Source organism: Mobula birostris, chromosome 2 (assembly GCF_030028105.1).
Source record: "Mobula birostris isolate sMobBir1 chromosome 2, sMobBir1.hap1, whole genome shotgun sequence".
In the NCBI taxonomy this organism is placed as follows: domain Eukaryota; kingdom Metazoa; phylum Chordata; class Chondrichthyes; order Myliobatiformes; family Myliobatidae; genus Mobula; species Mobula birostris.
Window position 1 is genome coordinate 218,233,646 of NC_092371.1, and position 21,764 is coordinate 218,255,409.

Consider the following 21,764-nt stretch of genomic DNA (forward strand, 5'->3'; position numbering starts at 1 on the left):
CTTCCATGTGATTTTCACTGGTCCCACTAGAATTTCTTCGATTTGCCTGTCATTAATGACTTGTTTGACTTGTGGACCAACAAAAATGTCTTCCCTAATCTTGGCACCAGTTATTCTAGGAAACATCTGTGTCAAGTATTGAAATCCTTCATGGAAATTTATAGCCTTTCTAAAATTAATCCTACCAAGCTGTATCCACTTTGCCTAAGCATGCGCAGGCATGCCTGGACAAGATAGAAAACTTGACAGCTTACAGTGTGGGCAATATTTTAATTGACTTCAATTATGAATTCAAATAACAAATATAGGTAATTTTTTAAAAAATGGTGCATGATAGGGAAATTTCACGGTGACTCTCATGATCAGCAGCCCAAATTCCATAAGGTAAACCCAGAAGTATTCAGGATGCAAAATCTTTGTTGTCCAGTGTTATTGATACACCAACAATTTAAATCAGATCTTCCTGATCTGGTACATCAATTTCTTTTGTTGTTTTTATTATTCTACCACATCTCCTATTTTTAATCACATTTGCTCTGCTTCCTAATATTAGTTACTTTTTTCTGATGTGTCTTTCCATTTAACCTTCTCTCTTATTTATAACCGCCAATCTGTTCATGGCAAGCTGTGCTTTTCTCAACGTGACAAGTGGGGCTGCCCACTAATCAGATTCTCTGATGCTACCACAAACCTGGTGTCTGTAAACTGGGGAGAGATTGGGCGCTGGAGATCAAGTCTGTGATCATGGTTCTCAGTGCTAGTGGATAAGCGTAATGAAGATCATTCACAGATCACTTACAGATTAGTTGTTTGGACTTGGAGAACGCACATGTAGATTATGGATCCATAGCATCTGACCTCTTTTTGCCATCACGTTACCAAGGCCCCAAGTATTCTAGTCAACAAGACAGGCTTTTTAAGGCAGTCATATTTCCAAAAGGAATTCAGATTTCAGGATCATTGGGACCCCTTCTGGGGCAGGTGGGACCTGTACAAGAGAGACGGGTTACACCTGAACTACAGGGGGACGAATATCCTTTCAGGGAAGTTTGTTAGTGCTATTGGGGAGGCTTTAAACTAGATTTGCAGGGGGATGGCAACCAGAGTGCCAGAGCTGACAGTGTGGCTGGGGTGAAAATAAATGATATTGAAAGTTTAAGCAAATCCGCTGATAGAAAGGTTGTGAGTGGTGGTAAAAATCTTCTGAGGTGTATATATTTCAATGCTAGGAGTATTGCGGGGAAGGCGGATGAGTTGAGGGCGTGGATTGACACGTGGAATTATGATGTTGTAGCAATTAGTGAAACTTGGCTACAGGAGGGGCAGGACTGGCAGCTTAATATTCCAGGGTTCCGATGTTTCAGATGTGATCGAGGCAGAGGAATGAAAGGTGGGGGAGTAGCATTGCTTGTTAGGGAAAATATTACAGCACTGCTCAGGCAGGACAGATTAGAGGGCTTGTCTACTGAGTCCTTCTGGGTGGAGCTGAGAAACAGGAAAGGTATGGCCACATTAGTGGGATTGTATTACAGACCACCCAATAGTCAACGAGACTTGGAAGAGCAAATCTGCAGAGAGATAGCAGACAACTGCAGGAAACATAAAGTTGTGGTGGTACGGGATTTTAATTTTCCATACATTGATTGGGACTCCCATACTGTTAGGGGTCTAGATGGTTTAGAGTTTGTAAAATGTGTTCAGGAAAGCTTTCTAAATCAGTATATAGAGGGACCAACTAGAGGGGATGCAATATTGGATCTCCTGTTAGGAAACGAATTAGGGCAAGTGACGGAAGTCTGTGTAGGGGAGCACTTTGGTTCCAATGATCATAACGCCATTAGTTTCAATTTGATCATGGACAAGGATAGATCTGGTCCTAGGGTTGAGGTTCTGAACTGGAAGAAGGCCAAATTTGAAGAAATGAGAAAGGATCTAAAAAGCATGGATTGGGACAGGTTGTTCTCTGGCAAAGATGTGGTTGGTAGGTGGGAAGCCTTCAAAGGGGAAATTTTGAGAGTGCAGAGTTTGTATGTTCCTGTCAGGATTAAAGGCAAATTGAATAGGAATAAGGAACCTTGGTTCTCAAGGGATATTGCAACTCTGATAAAGAAAAAGAGGGAGTTGTATGAAATGTATAGGAAACAGGGGGTAAATCAGGTGCTTGAGGAGTATAAGAAGTGCAAGAAAATACTTAAGAAAGAAATCAGGAGGGCAAAAAGAAGACATGAGGTTGCCTTGGCAGTCAAAGTGAAGGATAATCCAAAGAGCTTTTACAAGTATATTAAGAGCAAAAGGATTGTAAGGGATAAAATTGGTCCCCTTGAAGATCAGAGTGGTCGGCTTTGTGCGGAACCAAAGGAAATGGGGGAGATCTTAAATAGGTTTTTTGCATCTGTATTTACCAAGGAAGCTGGCATGAAATCTATGGAATTGAGGGAATCAAGTAGTGAGACTATGGAAACTGTACAGATCGAAAAGGAGGAGGTCCTTGCTGTCTTGAGGAAAATTAAGGTGGATAAATCCCCAGGACCTGACAGGGTGTTCCCTCGGACCTTGAAGGAGACTAGTGTTGAAATTGCGGGGGCCCTGGCAGAAATATTTAAAATGTCGCTGTCTACGGGTGAAGTGCCGGAGGATTGGAGAGTGGCTCATGTTGTTCCGTTGTTTAAAAAAGGATCGAAAAGTAATCCGGGAAACTATAGGCTGGTGAGTTTAACGTCAGTAGTAGGTAAGTTATTGGAGGGAGTACTAAGAGACAGAATCTACAAGCATTTGGATAGACAGGGGCTTATTAGGGAGAGTCAACATGGCTTTGTGCGTGGTAGGTCATGTTTGACCAATCTGTTGGAGTTTTTCGAGGAGGTTACCAGGAAAGTGGATGAAGGGAAGGCTGTGGATATTGTCTACATGGACTTCAGTAAGGCCTTTGACAAGGTCCCGCATGGGAGGTTAGTTAGGAAAATTCAGTCGCTAGGTATACATGGAGAGGTGGTAAATTGGATTGGACATTGGCTCGATGGAAGAAGCCAGAGAATGGTGGTAGAAAATTGCCTCTCTGAGTGGAGGCCTGTGACTAGTGGTGTGCCACAGGGATCAGTGCTGGGTCCATTGTTATTTGTCATCTATATCAATGATCTGGATGATAATGTGGTAAATTGGATCAGCAAGTTTGCTGATGATACAAAGATTGGAGATGTAGTAGACAGTGAGGAAGGTTTTCAGAGCCTGCAGAGGGACTTGGACCAGCTGGAAAAATGGGCTGAAAAATGGCAGATGGAGTTTAATACTGACAAGTGTGAGGTATTGCACGTTGGAAGGACAAACCAACTTAGAACATACAGGGTTAATGGTAAGGCACTGAGGAGTGCAGTGGAACAGAGGGATCTGGGAATACAGATACAAAATTCCCTAAAAGTGTCGTCACAGGTAGATAGGGTCGTAAAGAGAGCTTTTAGTACATTGGCCTTTATTAATCGTAGTATTGAGTATAAGAGCTGGAATGTTATGATGAGGTTGTATAAGGCATTGGTGAGGCCAAATCTGGAGTATTGTGTTCAGTTTTGGTCACCAAATTACAGGAAGGATATAAATAAGGTTGAAAGTGTGCAGAGAAGGTTTACAAGGATCTTGCCGGGACTTGAGAAACTCAGTTACAGAGAAAGGTTGAATAGGTTAGGACTTTATTCCCTGGACCGTAGAAGAATGAGGGGAGATTTGATAGAGGTACATAAAATTATGATGGGTATAGATAGAGTGAATGCAAGCAGGCTTTTTCCACTGAGGTAAGGGGAGAAAAAAACCAGAGGACGTAGGTTAAGGGTGAGGGAGGAAAAGTTTAAAGGGAACATTAGGGGGGGCTTCTTCACACAGAGAGTGGTGGGAGTATGGAATGAGCTGCCAGACGAGGTGGTAAATGCGGGTTCTTTTTTAACATTTAAGAATAAATTGGACAGATACATGGATGGGAGGTGTATGGAGGGATATGGTCCGTGTGCAGGTCAGTGGGACTAGGCAGAAAATGGTTCGGCACAGCCAAGAAGGGCCAAAGGGCCTGTTTCTGTGCTGTAGTTTCTATGGTTTCTATGGTTCTATGAATTCGATGATTGAGGTTTCATTCCCCCACTCTGAACCCGACCTGTTCCAGCCTTTATTAAATCTGGAGGTGATCACTTTGAAGGAAGTTAATACTCACTTCAGTTTGTTAACAATTTAACTACCTAATAAATGCTAGTCATCTGTCACACACACAAATTCAAAATTATCCTCTATCGAAAGATAATTCATTTGATAGTGCTTCATTCTATCAGCACTCATTTAAATTTATCTTTATGTTTTATTATTTTCATGTAATATATTGAAAAGAATGAATTACTGTTAAACCCATTCTCCCTTACTGATGTAATTATTAATCCAAACATTGAGTCATTTAAATTGGGCATCACTTCAAAACACAGCAGGAAGTCACATCCATATTGGTATGAAAAGAGCTCATTACAAGAAGGCAGAAACAGTAAATTCCTTCTGGAAGATTTTATTGGAAGAAACAAATATTTAGCTTTAAATAGCATTGTTTATGGAAATGCACAGGGTCATCTTACTCATTTGCTCTTTGCAGGATTTATCTTAGAAATATGTACAGAAAATAATCAACCCCCACCCCCTTGTGAAGAGGATAGATCTCTAAAGGCTTGTGATCAACAATCCAAAAGCATTTCCCCATGTCTTCCACACTAAGCACAGCATTAAGAAAGGTTGAGCGAGTTGGGAATTATTGCATTGGATCACAGGAGAATGAGGGGTAATCTGATAAAGGGTGTAAAATTATGAGGGGAATAGACGGGGTGAACAGGTGCAGTCTTTTTCCCAGGGAAGGAAAATCAAAAATTAGAGGGCATAGATTTAAGGTATGAGAGGAGAGATTTAATAGAAACCCGAGGGGTAACCTTATCATGCAGAGTATGGTCAGTATATAGAATGCACTGTCTGAGGAAGCAGTCGAGGCAGGTACATTAGCACGTTTAAAAGGTGCTTGGACAAGTACATGAATAGAAAAGGTTTAGAGTGACACAGGTAAACATGGGCAAATGGGGCTCGTTTGGATGGGAATCATGATAGCATGGACCACTTGGGCTGAAGGGCCTGTTTCCATGCTGAAAGGTACTCTGACCCCATGTCTGCCCCCACCGAGTACTGTTGGTGGAAGAGTGAACATTCAGGGTAGTTACTCAGGTGACATTCATGTGGGCTGTTCTGTCCTGGAAAGTACTGAGATTCTTGGTGGTTGTTGAGGCCACACTCATCCAGGCAAGTGGAGACTGCTCCATCGTGCTGCTTCTTCTTTTGAGGATTTATGGCAGGTTGCAAACAGCTTTCACGTGTATAGCTGCCACCTTCTGAACTGGAGTGTGGGGTAGGATATCTAAATCCTACGTATTTATATTTGCATCAGATTCTATAAAAAAGACCTATATTCTTAAGGAACTGCACTATATATTTACAGCAATAATCCTGTGATCCTTTCTGAAAAAATATTGTTAATGTTAAATTATGCTTTATTCTGTGATAACTTTAAAATCAACCATTCTCTCCCTTGATTATATCTTGGACAGCCAATAAGTACATGCTCAACTGTTCCTTGGTGATTACAATATTCAGACTCCCATTATTGTGTTTCTTCATTATAAACAATGTACTATTTAACCCCGTGTGCCCAATCCTCAATCTCAATGTTATCATCTCCTCTCTCCTGTCCTTTCCTGCATTCCTCAACCATCCCACTTCTTTCTGGATATTCTAGAGATGTCCTCTTATTCTCTCTTCATTCCACTGGTCTTCTCCACATTTTTAAAAAAACTCACTTTTAATAATGTATTTCATTTCTCCTTCACTGTAATCTTTTCCAATGCGCACTACTTCTCGTCTAATTGCCTCCTTTGCTAATTTATCTGCTTGCTCATTCCCTCTTATACCAACATGATGTGCTGGAACCCACTTAAAACATATACCGTGTCCCATCATTTTAAGTCTGAATAAGATTTATATTATCTCACACGTAATATCTTGTCTTTCCTTTGAATTCAACTCTTTAGATTCCTGATTGTTGTCCTTGAATCAGACAATATTATGACAACCTTCCTCTACCCACTGCAAAGCTATTAGTATGGTTGTCATTTCACCTGTATACACGGAGAAATCATCATTTATCCTCACCTGCTTTTTCATGTTAAAATCATACACTACCAATCCTACCCCTCGGTTACTATTAACATTTTCTGACTTCTCCTTCTGGCTTGCATGTTGCAGATGGTGGGAAGGTCTCTGTGATGCCAGGAGGGAAGTCACTGCTTGCAATACACACAGTTTACGTTTGATCCAGTCATGCCTCTGGTCAAAGGTAAGTCCCGGTTGTTGATAGTGGGTTACTTCGCTACACTGTAATGACACTGAACATATAATACCCTTTTTGTGGCATCGCTGTAACATTCCACTCACCAACCTATTCCTTGAACCTATGATCTGCTGGAGGAACTCAGTGGATTAAGTTGCATCCGGAGGAGGAAAGGAGTTGCTGATGTTTTGGGTTGAAACCCTGCATCAGGACAGAGTGGAGAGGGGAGATGATCAGCACAGAGAGGGGAAGGGGAGCAGTGAGACTGCACCAGGTACAGGAGGTACAGGAGTGGAGGTTGTCGGTGCATTCGGATATGGCCGTAGTGTGGAGACAGGGAGGGGGAGGGAGAGGGAGAGGGAGGGAGAGGGGGAGAGAGGGAGAGAGAGAGGGGGAGGGAGTGGGGAGGGAGAGAGAGGGAGAGAGAGAGGGGGAGGGAGTGGGGAGGGAGAGAGAGGGAGAGAGAGGGGGGGAGGGAGGGGGAGGGAGAGAGAGGGGGAGAGGGAGAGAGAGGGAGAGGGAGAGGGACATGGAGATGGAGATGGAGATGGAGATGGAAACGTGTCAACAGTTCACTGACATTAATGAGAACTTAAAGGAAAAGAAAAACAATAAACGTTCGGCCAGCAGGCTGATTATCTAAAACTCTCAGACTGAAAGTTAAATGCCAACACCGCAGCTGGAAACAATAACCAAATGCTAAATGAATACCACTCCTCGGCAGCGTCTGTTGAAATGATCGTCCTCTTCCCCAGACAAGGACAAGGGTAGGTAGGGAGGGAGGCGTTGCTGTGCTTTGGGTCAAATCTCGACAAGACTACAATGAAATGAAAGCAGTTAAAAACGGCCATAATGAAACAGTAATTAGCTGGAACATGCAATCTCATGAGCACAATTGCTGAGCCTGTTGCATAGTCCACTTGCAGGGGCGTGTAGACCCTGCAGCAGAGTCTGTGGTTGTGACAGAGGTGAGGTGGATCTCGGAGACAATGGTAGTTGAATGATAGATGGAAGCAGACTGAGAGGGGAAAAATGAGAGGCAGAGGGAGTGAGGTGGGGGGAGATGTATGAAGGTTGAAGACAGTTGCTGGAGGGAGATAAGCAGGAACATAAAGCATTTGGCAAGGTATGGGTCTGGTATTGGTGTGTTTCTACCTTGATACCCATCAACTTCAGACACTTAATGCCATACTTAGTGGCATATTTGTTCATATGTTGTTTTAATTACTCTCACCTCACGTCTGGAATTCGTAGAGGTCACTCCAAATGGTCACTTGTTGACAAAGAAATTTTTTACTTTAGGTAAGTTATTCAGTCAATAACTAATTAGGTCTTGGACCTCAACATCTGACAATGCAAAATCTATTTTACACCTCTGAAAGTACGTTCATATTTCCTCTGGTGGATTTTGCCAGCTGTGTAATATCCTAATCTTGCAATTCCCTTCAGCAGTAAACTACTGACACGTAGTAATTGTGACCTAAGTCCAGACTGCCTTGAACTCATTTCCAAACTCTTACCCCCTTTTTGTGGCAATTGTCAAGGGCAGGCTCTTAAATGAGTGCTTGCATTTCCACAGCTGGCTGAGTCACCCAGCTGTTACTTCAGAGGAAGTCTCATGCAAACAGGGATTTCCACTGAACTTCTATTAAAGTTTTGAAATGAAAAAGTGAAAAGGAAATTCATTGTCCCCATCCTACCCTGCGCAGAATATACAGATTTACTCATTTTGGTGTCTATGATTTACACACATCTCCACCCACTTCTCGATCTAACACTCCATTTCACTTCACTTCCTTTTCCCCTTTATGTTTATTCAGCTTCTCCTAAAATGCAGTTAAATATCTACCTCTGGCATGGAGTTCCTCATCTTAGACAGTCTCTAGACAAAATTACTTATTCTAACTTCACTCAAACGTTTATTAATGGCGCTCCTGTCCTTATGGGCTAACGTTTTTGTACTTCATTCACGTGGGAGCATCTTTTTTGCAGGTACCTCACCTCACATGACAGTTCACTATGTTGAAATTAATTTGCCAGTGTGCAAGAATATAACAGGTACCTCCTGTACCTAATAAAGTGGCCACTGAGTGTGTGTTCGTGATCTTCTGCTGCTGTAGCCCATCCACTTCAAGGTTCGACATGTTGTGCCTGCAGAGATGCTCTTCTGCACACCACTGTTGTATGTGGTTACTTGAGTTACTCTCGCTTTCCTGTCAGCTTTCACTAATCTGGCCATCCTCCTCTGATCTCTCTCATTAACAAGCCATTTTCATCCACAGAACTGCCACCTACTGGATGTTTTTCCTTTGCTTTTTCACACCGTTCTTTGTAAACTGTAGTGTCTCTTGTGTATGAAAATCCCAGGAGACTGACAGTTTCTGAGATACTCAGAACACCTTGTCCATCACCAACAACTATACCATAGTCAAAAGCACTTAGATCACATTTCTTCCCCATTCTGATGTTTGATCTGAACAAATGAACCTCTTGCCCATGTCAGCATGCTGGCACATGATTGGCTGATTAGATATTTGCATGAACAAGTAGGTGTGCAGGTGTTCCTAATAAAGTGGCCACTGAGTGTATACTGCATCTAGTTGGAATATTGACAATATCAATTGTTCAACTTTTCATAGCTGTACAATTGTCTTGCATAAATAAAAAAATATAATCAAAGTAAATAACCAATTGGGAAATATATTTTGTCCTTGTGAAGCCTTTCATTATTTTCCTACATTGCATGCAGCAACTCCCTCTAAGAACTTAAACACCATCCACTCCCTTTAACAGAGGATGATCTTTGTCAACAAGCTGTCAATCCTCCTAAAATAGAAATCTGATTGCTAATGGAATTTATTAATATGCCCAGAGGCATATTTTGTTTGACAGCAAATATGACCTTGGTGGGAATAACTGTCTTTAAACAATGTAATGAATGAAATATATGCTCAAACATCTCAGAGGATTTCCCAGTAAACAAACACAGCAAAAGCTTGCTATGCTTATTCACAGGTTCATTGCCAGAAGTGCTAATACATAGCACAACAGAATCCACAAATTAATAACACTGTTTCAGTAGCTAAGGCAGTAGAACATATTTTCATTCACCTATCTCCTCTATTTTATGGGTAATATTTTATTTCCTTTTTGGTTGTCCTGTTGAAACACAGATTTTTATTTTAATGTTAAAATATAACAGTGCATTATCACTAGTCACAGCTTCATGAGCAGTAGTTTACAAGGCTGTCCTTTGGAGAGAGATCATGATGGGCAAGTTTGAGTGGGTATATTTTGCACCAGATGAAAGAGAAGATGATCCAGCTAATGCCGTGGTGAATACTTGTTGGTATAAAAATTGACCAAGCCTTCCACATAATTTTTTGTTGCACTTCACAGTAAGCCCTATGGGACTGACTCCTGTAGCTGTTTAATTTGTAGTGCAAAGTAATTCTTGTCTGTTCAGACTGGCTGATAAACATAATTTGCATCCATTCCTTCATGAGTGAGTGTTCTGTGATCCCAATGGGAAAGGCTCTTATTGTAACGGATAAATTCAGGAAAAAAAACTTGCCTCAAGTTGTAACTTCAACTACCTATTTGATCTTGTACTGTTCCAGGTCCAGAGTGACTGGTTATGGGCTCCTTAACTTACTTCACTTTAATCTGTAAAATGTCATATGTTCTGAGATGCAGTGACATTTTTTTGTTTTGTGAAGATCATTTCATCACAAAGGTGCACTGGGCTAATACAAAAAAGAATACAGAATGAAGTGTTACAGTTACTGAGAAAGTGCAGTGCAGGCAGAAAATAAGGTACAAGGTATATTGTGAGGTCAAGAGTTCATCATATCATACTAGGGGACCTTTCAATAGTCTTATAACAGTAGGATAGATGTTGTTCAAGCTGGCGGTACGTACTTTCAGCCATTTCTATCTTCTGCCTCATGGGAGGAAGGAGAAGAGAGAATGCCCAGCATGGTGGGATTTTTGATTATGTTGACTGCTTTACCAAGGCAGCAAGAAGTATAGGTACAGTCTATGGAGGGGAGGCTAATTTCTGTGATGTGTTGAGCTCAACCCTTTGCAGCTTCTTATGGTCCTGAGCAGATAGTTACTATACTAAGCCATGATGCATCCAGAAATGATGCTTTCTATCGTGCATCAATAAAAATTGGTGAGGGTCAAAGGGTACATGCTAAATTTTCATGGCCTCCTGAGCAAATAGAGGTGCTCTTGTGCCTTCTTGGCTGTGGCATATATGTGTCCTTAACACAAGAGGCACTAAGGCTTCTGTCAACTGAATCAGAATACAGTGAAGAACAATCCTCTGATCAGCTTTGATAGGTAACACCACTTTGAAAAAATATGAGACATAGTGAAAAGCAGAAATTGAATATCAAGTTTTTCTTTGACATAGGTACATATTTCATGTTCAAAATATTTGCCTCTCTGAAGCATATACTAAAAGGTTGCATGCTTAAAAATATTAATTATGCCAGAAAATCATAATGTGAATAATGTTATGTACAAAGGGTTATACCTCAATTAGAACATGTTAAACTACATTTGGATTCACTTTGGTGAAATTTGATACAATGATATCATGCTATGATTATGTAGGGGGAGTGCTATACATAACTTCTGGGATTTCCTCACTATGTGCTACCAAGAGTGGGATTCAGATTGCAGCTTTATAACATTTGCATTTAATGACTTTTATATGTATTTACATGACAGTAGGAAAAGGGGGAACAGACATTCAGCAGATTTCCCTCTGATTTAGCCATGTTACAATTCAGCCGTGAGATGTCCATATGGATAGAGAGACAGAAGGAGAGAGAGGCAGTACAGAAAGGACTGGATTGTCTTTCAACAGTCTTGAGGTTACCTACGGCTCTGGGAATTTTGCTTGGAATTGGTCCCAATGATAACATCATGCATTCCAAGATCTATTAGCAATGATAGGTACAAAGTATATTAAATGCTACTCAGTACATCCACACCCACCCATGGGACTCCATTTTACTTGTGTGGTATTCTCTTTTCAAATCTTATGACTTTTCTGGATGGATTTGCCAAATGTTGATAAATTAAGGACAGTTTCTTCACTTGTATTATTGCCCACTGAGGTTGAATATGTCCAAATTAGTTTCATAAAATACTTTAGAGTCAATCGGGTGAGTTTTCATGCCATCATTCTACTAAATTTGAATCCATGAGTCAGCATTATTAGCTCACTACTTGTCATAGTTACGTAAACATTCTGCTCCCAGAACACCACTTCCAACTTATCAACTTTACAACAAGCCCCTCAGCAATTAAGGGGAAAAAGATGTGTAAATATAGAGTGAAGTGCAAAAACTAAGAATGTGGCAGACATATGTTACTCCACTCACAGAAATTACAAGATGAGAGAAATTCACCCTTCTTACCTTTGCATCTTGAGTTTAAGGATGAAAATCTAATCTCTTATATAGCATTTAAATTTAAATGTGATTGACTTATTGCTGACGAGGGAACCCACTGGCAGAAGTCTGTTCACTGCAGATCAGGGTGATGCAGAGAAAGCTTATTGGTGTTAGAGTGATTTTTGAGTCTAGCATAACATAACTGACTTCGGCCACCAGCCTTCAGATTCAAATATGTATTGTAGATTTAAATTAAAATGCAACTCTGGACAATGGGTTCCTAAAAGCCTTGAATCATGGACCAGACAATGCTGATTAAAATTAAATTAGATGTCTGTGGTGTGGGTGCGAATCGGAAGGTGCGAAGCTTGTGCGTAGTTTCAAAGAAAGCATTGCAGATACATTGTAAACATGGAATTGTCCTTTGATGCCTAGCACATAAAATATTGGGTAGCATAGGCCAGCCAGACATTTCAAACAAAAGGTTCTCAATATGATACCTGCTGAATCTTGTTTTGGTTTATAAAGAGGCTGCTTCATATCTACCAGTACTTTTCTCAGGTGACTTCACTCACACAACAGCAATAAGGATAGGAGTCCAAGCAAACACTAATCTAAGAGTGATCCATGTGCTAAGCAGATGCTGAAATACTATCACAGCTACCATCACCACCAGAAAAAACAACATCCATTATCAAGCATCCCTACCAGCCAATACATGCTCTCTTCTTGCTGTTGCCATTGGGAAGGAGGTACAGGTGTCACAGGTTCCACACCAGCAGGTTCAGCAGCAGTTAACTATTCGACTATTAGGCTCCTGAACCAGTATGGTTAACTTCACTCACCTCAACTCTGAACTGATTCCAATACTTATGGAATCACTTTCAAGGACTCTACAACTCATGCTTTCTGCATTTTTTATTTACCTATTTATTTCTTTAGCTGCACAGTTTGTCTTTTACACATTGGCTGTTTGTCAGTCTTTCTTTGTATGCAGTTTTCATTGATACTATTGTAGATTTTTGTTCTAATGCAAATACCTGCAAGAAAATGAATCTCAAGGTTGTATGTGGTGACATACAGTATATGTACTTCAATAATAAATATACTTTGTACCATGATGGGACTGTGAAAAGCAATGTCATAATGTGGACAGCAATAATAAAATAAATAAACCATGTTCATAAGATGTTTAGTTATGTTGGATTTCAGAGCTCTGTGTCCTTGGATTGGAACATCAGTCATACTAGGATCAAATTTAATTGCAGTTTTCCACCACAATTTTAAATATGTAATATGAAAAAGAAACATAAAATTGGTGTAAATCTTTGAAAATGATCATAATTTGAGTTTTTGCTGCCTATGAAATTGTGACATTAATCAATAATCCATGGCTTAACTCTGAAATCTCTTTTTGGGCTTTCTCTCTGGACACGTACTGATTCAATATTATATTTGTTTCTCTTCCTCCATCCACAGACACACTGCTGCCACAAAACAACCAATTTAGTGTCCCATAAGTCAGCGATAATAATATATCTGATTCTGATTCTGAATATGCATTTAATTTGCAGGCAATAGATAAGATATGACTATGGTCAAGATGACTGAGAATTTGCCTTTGGCTTGTGACTTCTTTGTTCTCCAGGATTAGCACTTGGAATTGGAAATGTCACACCTGCACAATGTTTAATGCTGCATTTTCACTTTCCTCTGCTAAACAGTGACACTTATAATATTTAATACAAGAGCACATAACTAATTCTAACCTCAGCTAGCCTGTCCAACAGAGGAAGATGTTGAGGTGATGGGTGGATTAATAGATAGAATGGGCATGGAGAAATCAATTCTGCTTGACCAAGGTGTGGATTTTTGTATGATGCAAAGGAGCAAAAATGGCCCTACCATAAAAATTATCCTACCACTTCGACTGTTCAGCATGTGCCACTTGTTGGATATCAGAATCCTGCATTTTTATTTATTTATAGAGACACAGCATGGAATAGGCCCTTCCAGTCCTTCCAGCCACACCACACAGTAATCCCCCAACATAACCCTAGCCTAATCTTGGGACAATTTACAGTGACCAATTAACCTACCAGCCAGTAGGTCTTTGGACTGTGGGAGGAAACCAAGATTTTGATGCAGTCTGAAGAATCCTTTTTTCAAAGCATGCCCAGGATGAATTTCCATCTGAGAAAGTTACTACGTTATGGAGAAATCGTTCCAGTTGCAGTATGTTAAATACCATTTTCTTCCACCATGGAGAAAAAATAGTGATTGCTTTACTGCCTGGAGAACAGTGAGAGACTCTGTATCTTGCCTTTCTTTACGTTACTGTCCAAAACTAGGAACACATTACGATAGAAATGTAGGGCATAAATATTCAGTCCATTATCTCCATGTCAGCCAAAAGAAAATCTATCCAGCTTAATGCCACTTCCCCACTTTTGGTGCATAGGGCTGCAGAGTACAGCTCAAATGTACATCCAAATAAATCAGACCACTCCTGGCATGGGAAGAAGCTTTGCTCACACCTCTTCAATCAGTACCATTGTCAGGCAGAAAGACGAAGTTATGTGCTGCAAATTATTAGCAATTCAATGCTTAATGATGGTTTTTAGCAATGGAATGAGTTATTTTGCAGCATCAGGGATGGTTGAGCATTAATTGGCCAGTTTATACGGAGTGCCGCCCAGCAATTTTGTAGAGAACTAGCAATTAGCTGCAGTGTGTGGATGCGCACATTCCTGACTGCCATTGTAGTGTTGAAAAAGAAAACATCAGAGGACCTATGTGAGGGCATCCTTCACGCCATCCCAGGGTCACCACTGAGTCCCACAGTACTCCAATTATACCTTATGATTTACACCAACTTTTCAGCATGATAGCAAGCTTAATTAAAATGATAAGTTTAGCTTAATTTTAAAATTTCCTTAACCTCTTCATATAATTCATATTTTTATTTAACCATGTGATTTAAGTGGAAATATTTTGCAATCTTTACTGGTTTTAATATTATTTTTAATTATCTAAATGAATTTAAACCTTTTAATTGACAGTGACCATCTAAGATAATTCTATCTAAGTAATTTTTAACCTCTCATTGCTATGGTCAGAGGTTCCCACTTGCTTCAAAAAGCTAACAGTTATACCCGTGCCTAAGAAGAGTAGTGTGAGCTGCCTTAATGACTATCGCCCAGTAGCACTCATATCTACAATGATGAAATGCTTTGAGAGGTTGGTCCTGGCTAAAAGGAACTCCTGCCTCAGCAAGGACCTGGTCCCACTGCAAGTTGCCTATAGCCACAATAGATTTACAGCAGATGCAGTCTCAGTGGCTCTTCCCACGGCCTTAGATCACCTGGACAATACAAACACCTATGTCAGGATGCTATTTGTTGCCTATAGCTCAGCATTTAACACCATCATTCCCACAATCCTGATTGATAAGTTACAGAACCTGGACCTCTACAATTGGATCCTCGACTTCCTAATCGGAAGACTACAATCTGTGTTGATGATAATATCTCCTTGCTGATGATCAACACTGGTGCACCTCAGGGGTGTGTGCTTAGCGCACTGCTCTGCTCCCTCTACTCCCATGTCTGTGTGGCTAGGCGTAGCTCAAATACCATTGATAAATTTGCTGATAATACAACCATTGTTGGTAGAAACTCAGATGGAGATGAGAGTGCGTACAGGAGCGAAATATACCAGTTAATTGGGTGGTGTCGCAGCAATAACCTTGCACTCAATATCAGTAAGACCAAAGAGCTGATTGTGGACTTCAGAAAGGGTTAGATGAGGGAATATAAACCAATCCTCATAGAGGGATCAGAGTTGGAGAGAGTGAGCATTTTGAAGTTCCTGGGTGTCAAGATCTCTGAGGGTCTAACCTGGTCCCAACATATCGATGTAGCTATAAAGAAGGCAAACAAGTGGCTATATTTCATTAGGAGTTTGAAGAGGTTTGGTTTGTCAATTAAAACACTCGAAAACTTCCATAGATGTACCACGGAGAACATTCTGACAGGCTGCATCACTGTGTGGTATGGGGGGAGGGGGGGGGTATGAGGGGCTACTGCACAGGACCGAAAGAAGCTGCTGAAAATTGTAAAATTAGTCAGCTCTATCTCAGGTACTAGCCTCCGTAGTACCCAAAACATCTTCAAGGACTGGTACCTCAGAAAGGCAATGTCCATTATTAAGAACCTCCATCACCCAAGACATGTCCTCATCTCTTTGTTATCATCAGGAAGGAGGTACAGAAGCCTGAAGACACACACTCAGTGATTCAGGAACAGCTCTTCTTCTCTGCCATCCGATTCATAAATGGACATTGGACCCATGAATACTACCACACTTTTTAAAATATATATCATTTCTCTTTTTGCTCTATTTTATATATTCTATATATTTACTGTAATTGATTTAATTATTTTGATATTATCATGTATTAGATTGTACTTCTGCTGCTAAGTTAACAAATTTCATGACACATGCTGGCGATGATTAGCGGATTATCGGCACCCAATTACCCACCGTTGAGAACATCTACCATAAACACTGCCTGGGCAGGGCGAAAAGCATTATCAAGGTTGCATCTCACCCTAACCATGGACTTCTTACTCTCCTCCCATCTGGTAGGCGCTACAGAAGCCTCTGCTCCCGCACTAGCAAGCACAGGAAGAGCTTCTTCCCTGAGGCTGTGACCCTGCTGAACCTCATATCACAGCGCTAAGCAGTATTGCACCCATATTGTACTGTCTCAGTACTTTTATATTTGTGTGCTGTAGCACTTACTTTTTATTCACAGTTATTTTGTAAATAACACTATTCTTTGCATTTCTGGTCAGATGCTAACTGCATTTTATTGGCTTTGTATCTGTACTCGGCACAATGACAATAAAATTGAATCTAATCTAATCTAATCTAATAAACCTGATTCTGATTCTGATAAGGCAGGGTAATGACCGCTTGGGATGTCAATGTCTGTTGGGGTGAGGCCTCACTCTGTTGTCACTCACAGCCTAGTCTACACATGGGAAGGACACAGATCCACGGTTTCAGAGTCGTTAACAGTCAGAATGACAGTAGTGTTAGTATTGTTTGGTCAGACTACACAATGGTTTGGATCAAGTATGATCTGCTCCAATGTCTGGCAGTTCAGTAAATACCTGAGCTGGGAATTTTTATTATCTGAGGAAAACTATTGCAGAATTGTACTTTGGAAATAAAGAATGATTTTAAACAATTTGAAGAAAGCTTAATTTTATACCATAAAGCTTTTGGCATCTTGACTAATGCTCTCTCGACTTTTTTTACAGCAGCATGGACTAACCATTGCTTTGAGCAGGAAATCTTTACATGGCCTGAAAATGGCATGTCACTTTAATAAAACATTATATGAAAGATAATTCCAGCTGCATGGCAACAAAGGCTATGTGTGCAGGAGTAAAGTAGTTCAGTTACCGTGCGGTTGCACACCCGTGCAGCTTAGAGGAAACAGTGATCATGACAAACAGAGAGCTGGTAGTATAAACAGGAGCCATACTATCTGCTAATTACCTTAAATTGTGCTGGTTATGCATTTGTAGCTTAATCTTCCATAATTTGTCCAAAACTCCAATCATGTCAGAATTCCTCTTATTTAACAAATGCTTATAACTATTAATCTTATGTTGTATGATATAACATAGGTATATTGTTTTCTGTGAAACTGGTATCCATGTTTTCTCCCAATAAAAACACTAGAACCTACAGTTATTTGATCTCTACATAAATTGCCCCATTTCAGCAGGTCACAAGAATCTCTGAACTGTAGGCAAGCATTTGAAATGTTATCGATAGTACAAAGTAATTAATTTCATAGTGACTATTTAATATCAGATACAATAAAATATTCAATTTTATGAAAATGTTCATATGAAAAGCTCTATTTCAAGGTCCAGTGAGTAAGCAAGACAGAAACTAGGCATAATAAAACAAAATTCATACATATCGCAGGCAGATGAAAAAGATCAGCAGAAGATACAATACGTTTATTGATCAACCAGGACGATAGACTTATTAACTGCACCCCACTTCCTGGTCAGTTTTTACGTATATCTCTATTCTAAAAAGATTGATAACTTCACTCCAAGTTTATCCTGGAAAAATGTACCCTCAATAGGTTCCTGATCAATAGCTGCAACAAAACTGCCGAAAATGGAAAAACCTACCAGGTCCCAGTTTTGCCACTGCATAGAGAAGATCGTAGTTGATGATTGGAGTCGCATCATCAATTTGTTGCCAGCCCACAGGTGGTGATGCTGGAGGGGAGATGAGAAACTGTTTTGCTGGCTGTGGAGGGGCAAGGTGCAGGTTATCTCCATCTGAACCTTGATTTTGAACCTGAGAAAAAAATATAGGTACTCATTTAGGTCATAATCCAGAGTGCACCAAATAACAACAAGTGTTTATTTCCTGCAATAATAATAGTTGGACCACAAGAGATAAAGAGAGAGAAATAATTACACCAATCAACATTATACTTTCTGCTAATTAGAGGGTTAAGAGCTTTTTTAATGTTTTAAAGATGGTAAGGGGAAATGTTAAGATAGATCCTCTGGCTAGGATCTTTATGTCCTCGTTGTCCACGGGAATGGTACCGAAGGATTGGAGGGAGGTGAATATTGTCCCCTTGTTCAAAAAAAGTAGCAGGGATAGTCTGGGTAATTATAGACCAGTGAGTCCTACGTCTGTGGTGGGAAAGCTGTTGGAAAAGATTCTTAGAGATAGGATCTATGGGCATTTAGAGAATCATGGTCTGATCAGAGACAGTCAGCATGGCTTTGTGAAGGGCACATCGTGTCTAACAAGCCTGATAGAGTTCTTTGAGGAGGTGACCAGGCATATAGATGAGGGTAGTGCAGTGGATGTGATCTATATGGATTTTAGTAAGGCATTTGACAAGGTGTCACATGGTAGGCTTATTCAGAAAGTCAGAAGGCATGGGATCCAGGGAAGTTTGGCCAGGTGGATTCAGAATTGGCTTGCCTGCAGAAGGCAGAGGGTCGTGGTGGAGGGAGTACATTCCGATTGGAGAGTTGTGACTAGTGGTGTCCCACAAGGATCTGTCCTGGGACCTCTACTTTTCGTGATTTCTATTAACGACCTGGATGTGGGGGTAGAAGGGGGGGTTGGCAAGTTTGCAGAAGACACAAAGGTTGGCGGTGTTGTGGATAATGTAGAGGATTGTTGAAGATTACAGAGAGACACTGATAGGATGCAAAAGTGGGCTGAGAAGTGGCAGATGGAGTTCAACCCGGAGAACTGTGAGGTGGTACACTTTGGAAGGACAAACTCCAAGGCAGAGTACAAAGTAAATGGCAGGATACTTGGTAGTGTGGAGGAGCAGAGGGATCTGGGGGTACATGTCCACAGATCCCTGAAAGTTGCCTCACAGGTAGATAGGGTAGTTAAGAAAGCTTATGGGTTGTTAGCTTTCATAAGTCGAGGGATAGAGTTTAAGAGTCACGAGGTAATGATGCAGCTCTATAAACCTCTGGTTAGGCCACACTTGGAGTACTGTGTCCAGTTGGTCGCCTCACTATAGGAAGGATGTGGAAGCATTGGAAAGGGTACAGAGGAGATTTACCAGGATGCTGCATGGTTTAGAGAGTATGGATTATGATCAGAGATTAAGGGAGCTAGGGCTTTACTCTTTGGAGAGAAGAAGGATGACAGGAGATGTGATAGAGATATACAAGATATTAAGAGGAATAGATAGAGTGGATAGCCAGCGCCTCTTCCCCAGGGCACCACTGCTCAATACAAGAGGACATGGCTTTAAGGTAAGGGGTGGGAAGTTCAAGGGGGATATTAGAGGAAGGTTTTTTACTCAGAGAGTGGTTGGTACATGGAATGCACTGCCTGAGTCAGTGGTGGAGGCAGATACACTGTGAAATTTAAGAGACTACTAGAAAGGTATATGGAGGAATTAAAGGTGAGGGGTTAGATGGGAGGCAGGGTTTAAGGGTCGGCACAACATTGTGGGCCAAAGGGCCTGTACTGTGCTGTACTATTCTATGTTCTATGTGGATAAGACATAAATGATTTTGATTAAGGAGCCAAGGTCCAGAAAGCCTTAACTAAACATTAGTGAGAAGTCCATTACGTGTACAATTGAAATATGTTCAAACTGGTGGTACAGGCTGAGCACCTCGATTCGAAAAGCTTGGGGCTGGAAAAATTTCAGATTTTGGATTTTGGAATATATAGTGAGATAGCTTGAGATAAATCATTTCTGACTCTGAGTTTATGCACTATCAGTGAGGAGTCTTTGTCTTACACTTGTTCATCACACATATGTACTTCACAGTAAAAATTATGACATACCATCAATGAAAATATAAGGTGTGTTGGTAACAGAAGCAGCATCGGGAGAATACCTGAATCAGCTGTTGATCAACAACAAACAACGACAGCTTTCAATCTCCACCTACAATGCTGTGTTTTGATTAAAAGGTTTCAGTACACTGTATTTGTGATCTACTTTCTTTTAGGTTTTATGTAAGGTTGTAGACTTGTTCTGCTGTTAGATTTCCACAGCCACGATACTTGCAAACTCATCAACTAATTTCTCTGCTGCTTTGTGATCATAGAGTCATAGAAAAGTACAGAACAGAAACAGGCCCTTTGGTCCATCTAGTCCGTGCTGAACTATTTAAACTGCTTACTCCCATTGACCTGCACTGGGACCTCCATACCTATCTAAACTTGGCTTAAATGTTGAAATTGAATTTGCATGTGTCTCTTGTGCTGGCAGCTTGTTCTACACTCTCAGGACCTCTGAGTGAAGAAGTTTCCCCTCATGTTTCCCTTAGACTTTTCACTTTTCACTGTTAACCCATGACCTCTGGTTGTCATCCCACCCAAGCTAAGTGGAAAAAGCCTTCTTGCATTTAACCTATCTCATAATTTTGTATACTTTTATCAAGTCTCCTCTCAATCTTCTACATTCCAAGGAATAAAGTCCTAACTTATTCCACCTTTCTGTATAACTCAGGTCCTCCAGACCTGGCAATATCCTTATAAATTTTCTCTGTACTCCTTCAACCTTATTTACATCTTTCCTGTAGGTAGGTGACCAAAAGCGCACACAATACTCCAAATTAGGCCTCACCAACATCTTATACAACTTCAACCTAACATTCCATCTCCTGTACTCAGTACTTTAATTAATGAAGGCCAACGTGCCAAAAGCTTTCTTAATGACCCTGTCTACTTGTGACACCATTTTCATCTAAGTATGGACCTGTATTCCAGATTCCTTTGTTCTTCCACACTCCTCAGTGCCCAATCTTTCACTGTGTAAGACCTACCCTAGTTGATCCTACTGAAGTGCAACACCTTGCACTTGTCTGCATTAAATTCCATCTGCAATTTTTCAGTCCATTTTTCCAGCTGATCTGCATCGCAGCACTTTGTGGAATTTTCCAGCAGACGCTTTATCTTTAAAAATTTAATGTCATGACCTTGCTTAAATTTCTGTAACCAGCCTACTGAATATTCACAATTAGCTTCAACTTTCAGTTCATCTGACAGATCTTTGCTTGTTTTAACTTTCAGCATATTGCAAGGCGGCATTTGTTAATTCTGACACCGATGAATCCACTCTTTTAATACACGATCGAGATCTTCATTTTTCGCCTTATGCAGTGTTTTTCCATTTTTTATCAACTTCTGTTCATTATGTATGTGAGGTCTCTTCTTATAACTGTCTGTGATGCACAGAGATCTGTACATTGCCTGAGAACCTTCCCAGCACTTTGTGGAATTTCCCTTTGGGTCATCATGTCAGCTCTCAAAAAAATTCAGATTTCAGAGGCTTTCAGATTTTGGAATTTTGGATAAGGGGTACTCAACCTGTATCCTTAAATTCTTTTCAGTAAGCCATAGTTGCTTCAGTGTTAATTAAT

At 40.5% G+C, this 21,764-nt stretch overlaps 1 protein-coding gene across 2 annotated transcripts in view; it reads right to left on the reverse strand.

The window, feature by feature from the left end:
* rcan2 (regulator of calcineurin 2) overlaps positions 1 to 21,764 on the reverse strand; it is a 380,425-nt gene that overhangs the window by 65,304 nt on the left and 293,357 nt on the right. For both annotated transcript variants that reach the window (XM_072251469.1, XM_072251470.1), the window contains one exon: positions 18,024 to 18,195. In XM_072251469.1, the coding sequence (XP_072107570.1) occupies positions 18,024 to 18,195 (172 nt within the window). The remainder of the gene's footprint in view (positions 1 to 18,023; positions 18,196 to 21,764) is intronic.